The 7157-nt window shown below is 40.2% G+C and overlaps 1 protein-coding gene across 2 annotated transcripts; it reads right to left on the bottom strand.

The window, feature by feature from the left end:
- Window positions 1066–7151, bottom strand: LOC107618149 (NAC transcription factor NAM-B2). Of its 2 annotated transcripts, XM_016320107.2 has the most exons (4): window positions 6622–7151; window positions 6089–6378; window positions 5544–5762; window positions 1066–2101 (listed from the first exon to the last, which is right to left on the bottom strand). In XM_016320107.2, the coding sequence occupies exons 1-4, from the start codon at window positions 6989–6991 to the stop codon at window positions 1442–1444; spliced, it is 1539 nt and encodes a 512-aa protein (XP_016175593.1). In that variant the 5' UTR covers window positions 6992–7151; the 3' UTR covers window positions 1066–1441. The 2 variants fall into 2 exon arrangements, with proteins under 2 accessions (XP_016175593.1, XP_020965963.1); XM_021110304.1 differs by lacking the exon at window positions 5544–5762.

Genomic DNA, 7157 nt, shown 5'->3' with positions numbered 1-7157 from the left:
TGATCACCTCGAAACCATGGCCTCCGTGAATACTCCCATATCCAGTCACCTCCTCCTAAGAAAATCTTATCTCCCAAAGGTATGCCTTGAACCAAACTTTCTAGATCCTCCCAAAACCTTATCTTGTGTTGTTCGTCCAAACCCACTTGCGGTGCATAGGCGCTAATCACATGGAAAGCACCTCCCTCCACCACAAGTTTGATAGAGATGATCCGATCTCCCACCCTCTTGACATCCACTACGTCCTTCTTCCACTGCTTATCCACAATTATTCCAACCCCATTCTTATTCTTCACTTTTCCTGTATACCAAAGTTTGAAACCAGAAGTATCCAACTCCCTAGCCTTTGCACCAACACATTTCGTTTCTTGTAGGCACATAATGTTAATCTTCTTCGTTGTCATGGTGTCCACCACCTCCATAGACTTTCCTGTTAGAGTGCCTATGTTCCATGTCCCAAATCTCAACCTTCTGTCGCTTCGACCTTTACCTTTTACTTTGTGAACTAGCTTATTTACCCTCGTCCGTTCACGAAATTCAAATCATACTATAAATATCTTTTTATTTTTAATTTTTTTTAATTATTCGTAAAAATTGTCCTTTTTATGTGGGGACCATGCTCGGACACAAACCGCCTATGCATTATGTGATCCAATGTTAAGTGGTCTGCGCCCCAGCCCAAGAAAAAATATTATAATTTATTTTTAAAAAATTCCTTATTCTATTATAATTTGACTTGCAATGTTTAATTTCATAGTCAGTTCAACTTACAATAAAATAAACAAAATATTACAATGTATTCTGGTATATTTAACAAGCATGAACATCATCATTATGTGCACCAAATGAGTAAATCTAATTGAGTTTAATTTTTGACTCATTTGCTATATAAACTCAAATTTAAGTTCAAGCTCAACTTACTAGCTAATGACTTTAACTTATCAAGTTGTCAATGGATCAAATTTAAACTGATTCATGAGTTGTTGACTTTACTCACTTCTAAACCCACTTACAAGACTGCAACTGAATAATTAAACACATTTAAATAATACGAGCTTTGCAAAATACAAATAAATTAAAATCTAAATTTATTTAAACTCATCTTGTGAAATCTATGCACAGGATCCATTCCCAACTTGCCAAACCCCTCTATGAGAAAAATCTGTTCAGAATGGCCTAACTAATTGAGTTGCTATTCATTCACAAGAAAGGACAAGCCTTAAAGGAAGGAGAGACTAACATAGCCATTGATGAACAAGGGTAACAAGTCATAAGCTACAAGGCTACACAAATGGCAAAGTTTAAATACCACTCAGAAAGTTCAGCCAAATGAAGAAGACTACAGTTCTTAACTCTTTAAAGATAACAAGAGATCAGGTAGACTGAGAGCACCATCACTCTGTTGCAATAAGCAAGATTACATGGCCACTGCGCTAATCCCCTAAGGATTGTTGTTAATCATGCTCTTCAGTTCCTCATTTTCTTTGCTCAAAATTTCAATGCGCGACTCGAGCATGTTAATCATTGCTTGTGCGCTCATCATCTCAAACCTCATAGTCTCCCTTTCCTCGGAAAGTTTGTAAATCTCGCCCTGCATGCGTTTGATGAGCTTAACACAATTTGGCGGCACGGATGCCTCTAAGGAAGCATCATCAAACTCTGGTGGTTGAACGGATGGATTTCCCTTCGATTCGAGGGATTCCATCAAGGAAAACTCCACCAGTGCAGACAAGAAATGTTTTTTGGGTGCAACGTTGGTTATCGCAGTGGAGGCTGTGGTGGTGGCCGTCGGGAGCGTCGTTGCGGCGGTGGTTATTGTTGATGAACATGGCGGTTCTTGGATGGTTCGGACTGAATCTCCGTTGACATTTGAATGGTTGACATTCAAATAATGCCTCCTCCTTTTGTATATTTGGGAGATAGGCTTGGTGTTTTCTGTTTGTGGCAAAGGATACTCATCAATCTGACGCTTCGAGTTATCCTCCTTTTCAGGTGATGGAAACTCGGCCATACTCTCCCTTTTGCAGACAGCTAGCAGACTTTGAGTCTCAATGGGAAGCTTGTTCACATCAAATGGAACTTTGTTGTTAGATTGAGTATCCTGAAATTAAAATACAACAATGACATGTTAGAATGCAAAGTGCTGTACAAAGTAACATACATTAAATCCAATTCATGATGTATACAGTATAAGTTAACTCCAGATTGATCATTACATCATTTTCAAAATTTACCATAAGTTAGAGGCAACCAATCTGGTATCAATTACAGTAGGAGAAACGAAACTAAAACAAAAGATAAACGAAACTAAAACAAAAGATGAAATCTAAAACAGAACAAAATAGAACACAAGTAATGCAAGAGAAGAAAGGTGAGCCACAATTGCAATGAAGAACTATCAAAGGAAGAGAAACCAGAACTACACAGGAACAATAGGTGAAGTTGACAAGGAGTAAAGACGACTAAATTGAGCCTTTGAACTAAGGGAGAGTGCGGCCAAATTTTGATCGCCCATAAAGCACAAACTTGAAGCATCGAATGGGTGAGTATCCTTTCACCTAAATAGATCATACAAAGCCTATCTCTTAAAACGTTTCTTATGTATCTCTGGAATCAGCAGGTGTAATATTCCCCAAGACAATTTTCCCCTAATATAGGTAAACTTTCAAAGAAACAACAAACTTATCAGTGTGAGCTGGAAAACCAATTGTAGATGGGGTTCCTCTTGCTCACAAGTCATCCTCAATTTGCTTTCATGATCTCCACTATACTAATTAAAAGAACATCAATTTGCTCTCGATATACGTCAGTTCAAGAAGCTGTTGGATTCAGGATAATCCCAACAGGTAGGTTGCAATTTTCCTTACAGTAATACAAAGTAACTGACATATCCTTAATACTGGAGAATATCCATTGATCTCCATTTTCTGAATATCTCCCAACAGCTTCAATTCTATGAAGATGAACAACTTCTCTCAGGCAGCGTTTGGTAATGGGTACTGGAACTGAGACTGGGAGACTGAGACTCAGTATTGTGTTTGATTGGAACTAATATTTCAGTCTTCGTATCCAAAATTTCAATCCTTTCAGTATCTCCAAAAAGTGGAGACACCGCAAATTGAAATTTTGTGGACAGATACTGAAACTTTAACATATAATTTCTTCCCAAAATACCCTTATCCCAAAATAATAATTCTAAGTTTACCCTCGTTCAGTTCTTCAACCACCACCTCTGCCCTATCGGCTATCGCCGCTGCCAGGACCACCACCTCTCACCTCCCAACTCCACCCTATCTCTCATCCCTACCACCACACTTCTGCCATCATCCCTCCTTGCAATCCATCACCACCAACAACAATAATACCAAGAACAATATCAAAATCAGAACAATCATACTAACAACAACGATATCAAACATATCTCAAAATCAGAACAGAGGGAGAAGAGAAGAGAAGAGAAGAGAAGAGAAGAAAGGAGAGGAAGGAAGGAGGAGGAGACAGCGGCGCAGAAAGAGGAGCCGCCGACGGGTGCTGGATCAGAGTGGACCATGGGTGCTGGGCGACAGCGGCGGAGAGGGGGAGAGAGAGTGAAGAGGTCCTAAATGCGGTGGCACGGCCTGTCTCTCAGTCTCTGCCTCCCAGTCTCTCTCTCTTCCAAACGCTACCTCATTTAGGGAAAAAAGAATACCTACCAACTAAGGACTAGGTCAAAATTCTCCGTCAAGGATAGCGTGAAATCTCCGCAATAAAATCAATGATCATTCAGTTACTTCAATATCTTCTAATATCTTCTAGGGTATAAGTATGATCTGTCAAGTATTTACCCACTTTCCACTACTAGTCATATGATAGAATATGGAATTAATGGTAAGCCGGTTGATAGATAGTCCGAGGCAAGCCCTCAATTACAGTTATAGAGCTGTCAATCATAACGAGTATGCGCAGCTGCAGTTTTAGTACAAGAGAGAGGGGGGTGGAGATCAGAGAAGCAGGAGGCTAAATCTGTCCAGTGGCTCAAGCCAACCCACAGGACCCAGACAACCCAATGTTGAATTGCCAATGTCACACTACCCTCTGAAGCTTCCATATTCACATTTCCCCACATTTTCAAGTCCCTCTATTGCTGCCAAGTGTAAATTCGGTTCAACAATTCTCCCATCAGTATAAGCATTTCCTCGATGGGGCCTTTTTCTAGTTCATTCCGATTTCTAACCTTGATCATTCCCTCTCTTCCTTCCCTCATAGACCTTCAATGTCCTCCCTTGGGCACGTAGCCTTATAGACCATCTCCTTCTTGCTTCTCTTCTCTGCTCTTCTTTGGTAAGTATGTGCTATAGAGGCCCATATAATAAACTTCAAAATGTTTATTGCAAAACCAGAAATCAACAAATATGAGATAACCACCCAATGCACCATACTCATAGGGGCAACAGAGGCTACTTTCCTGAAGTAAAATAGCATTGGCAATTCCAACTTCATGTCAGTAGCATTAGATACTATCAAGCCCCTTGTCAATTGACCCAAACAATCAAGGAAGTTTACCAAATTATCTGAAGCACCAGTTAGAAGCTCCATCCTCCTTACTGACGATAGAGTCTTCTCTTTATAATAATAACAATAAAAGGGGTGACATGATTCTTGTAAATTGGCAAGAAAGACAAGGTCCAGATTAATTACCTCATTGTCTCTCTGGACATGCAACTTTCCATGTTGCAAGAACCTCTCCAAGATAAAAATTATTTAAAGTAAGGAAAAGCAATCAGATTTTAATTACAAGCTAAGTACACAAGTATAGATGGGGAAAAAGTTGCTGCTCATAATGGATTCTGACCAGATAAACAAAAGTATCACCTACAATTTTACTCAAAACAGAATAGTACTCAGTTCTCAAATTCCTGATCTTCTAGAAAGGTCATAAGAAACAACAATTCCTGATCTGCTAGAAGGGCGGAAGTAATCGGGGAAATACTCTTATTGGGCATTTACATTGCGCATTTACAAGTGCGTTAAGGATGGGCAAGCATTAAGGGTACAAAAGGGGAAACTTTTATATTGAGAAAACAAGATTTAATGCATTTAATGTCAGTGAAGACTTGAAACTTAATTTTTTGGAATAAGAAACCCATTTGTATCCATAATTATTGCTCTAAGGGCACTCCTTAACAAAACCTTTTAAAATATGGGAATGCTGCAAAGGTTCCGAACCACTCGGCATAGTTACCAATTCTACTATTAATTAACGTGCACAAATGTCGCCGACTTTTCATATATCGAATTCTTTTTTAGCACGTGAATTCAATAAAGCATCAACACAATTATTTCCAGGTGAATCAACACAATTAACCATATTCACAATGATTAAATGATAACCAAAAAGTATCCCCTCCTTCCAATAATATAGATAGCTTTTGACAAATCAGTAAATTCAAAAGTCAATGTATCTAAGATCAATTTGTGCTCAAATACATCAACTTTTGAAATGTACTCAGTTTGTCAAAAGCTAACAATATTGTTGGATGGAGGGAGTACCAAAGGGAACAAACCTGTGCAACATTGTTTCTCCTGTCGCTGCATAAAGTGCGACCGTTGCTTTCAATGCGTAGAGGATGAGCAACAGTAACGGTAACATCCTCTACAGGTTCTGCCCCAGGAACCAATGCCGATGCATCATCCCACTCCTCTTCAACGAAAGGTGCATAACGTTGCCCATTCGGAGGTCCTATGTTATTTTTGTGAAAAACTCTACACAAAACATATGCATCCTTCTCCATCCGAAAGAGAAATGCACAAAAATGATTAACCAGCTGTTGAGATATAATAACAATGGCCATACTGTAGTAGAGCACATAGCAAACTAAACTTTCCACGTTTACTAGACAACAAAGTTTCAAACTCCTGCATCCAAGTTTTACACAACAATTTGTATTTTGGAACCAAATAAAACAACAAAGCTCCCTTTTTTTAAGCAACAACAAAGCTCCTTATTTTATCAACATCAAAATGAGGATAGCCCTCATACGTGGTTCGCCATGGTAAAAAACACATTAGGCTCACCTCACACTTCAAGTTGTAAACTCAATAATCTCACCTGAGGCTGAGAGGATCCAGACCTAGCCCTCTCCAGCTCTTCGTCGACGAGTCGGTACTCATGCATGACCCAATTGGTCCTCTTACCATCTGGGGCTCTTCCACTATGGAACACCAGAGTTTTCTTCAACCCCACGGTCCTTTGTTCATGCTTAACCGGACGATCGTTCCCTGTAGCCTTCCAGTATCCTTTGCTTGTGGCCCTGTTCATCCTCCCACCATTGCCATACTTCTTGTCCAGTGCACTAAAGAAGTACCATTCTTGGTCCCTAGTCTTCAACCTCGACTTATCTAAACAAACATTCAACCAAACATCATCTAAATGAGTTAACAAGCACAACAACAACACACCCCAAGAAACAAAACATCACCAAGTCTAAATTTTTTTCACAACCCATTACAAATTCAACTAGAAAATCAAAACCCATGACAAAAAAACACACATTCAGCGAAGAACAACAAATTCAACAAGCTTTGATTTTTACAGCACAAATGAAGAAAAAAAGGAGACAGATTTAGGTAAAACGGAGTAACCTGCAAGGTCCCAGGGTTCGCTCCTGTAGATGTCAACCTCAGAAATTGCATCAAATCGGAAGCTTTTGCCACAAACCTTGCGCTTGAGGTAATAGATAACAAGCTCCTCATCCGTAGGATGGAACCTGAAACCAGGAGCAAGAGAGGTAGGAGGAGCAGCAACTGCAGTAGCCACAGCAGTAGTAGCAACAATAGCAGGAGAAGAAGGTGAAGCAGATGGTGAAGGTGCAGATGCTGATACTCCTCCTGATGGTCCTGCTTGGGTCAATGAAGGTAGAGACGGCAGTGGCGGCGGCGGTGGTGGGGTGTGTGTGGCTGTTGCGGTGGTGGTGGATGGTGGTGGTGGATGAAGAAGGGTTTCACGACCCATGGTGGTTTCGGGAGGAGAGAGATTAGGGCTTCGAAGAGTCTGTGTCTGTGTGAAGTTTGCCTAAGCAAAACGGAAAAGATGGGGCGTCTTTGATTGAGGGTCAAGCAACAAAAGAGAGAGAGAGAGAGAGAGAGAAAGGGTACCTTCAATGTCAAGAAATTCTTAA

This window comes from Arachis ipaensis, chromosome B09 (genome assembly GCF_000816755.2).
Source record: "Arachis ipaensis cultivar K30076 chromosome B09, Araip1.1, whole genome shotgun sequence".
NCBI classification, from domain to species: domain Eukaryota; kingdom Viridiplantae; phylum Streptophyta; class Magnoliopsida; order Fabales; family Fabaceae; genus Arachis; species Arachis ipaensis.
This window is presented reverse-complemented; position numbering and strand designations above follow the sequence as displayed.

What these genes read in the sequence shown, in the direction of transcription:
- LOC107618149 (XM_016320107.2), bottom strand. Translation starts at nt 6,991, where the DNA reads ATGGGTCGTGAAACCCTTCTTCATCCACCACCACCATCCACCACCACC. An exon ending in CGAACCCTGGGACCTTGCAG is followed by an intron (nt 6,379 to 6,621) that starts GTTACTCCGTTT and finishes ATGTTTGTTTAG; the next exon opens with ATAAGTCGAGGTTGAAGACT. An exon ending in CTGGATCCTCTCAGCCTCAG is followed by an intron (nt 5,763 to 6,088) that starts GTGAGATTATTG and finishes CGGATGGAGAAG; the next exon opens with GATGCATATGTTTTGTGTAG.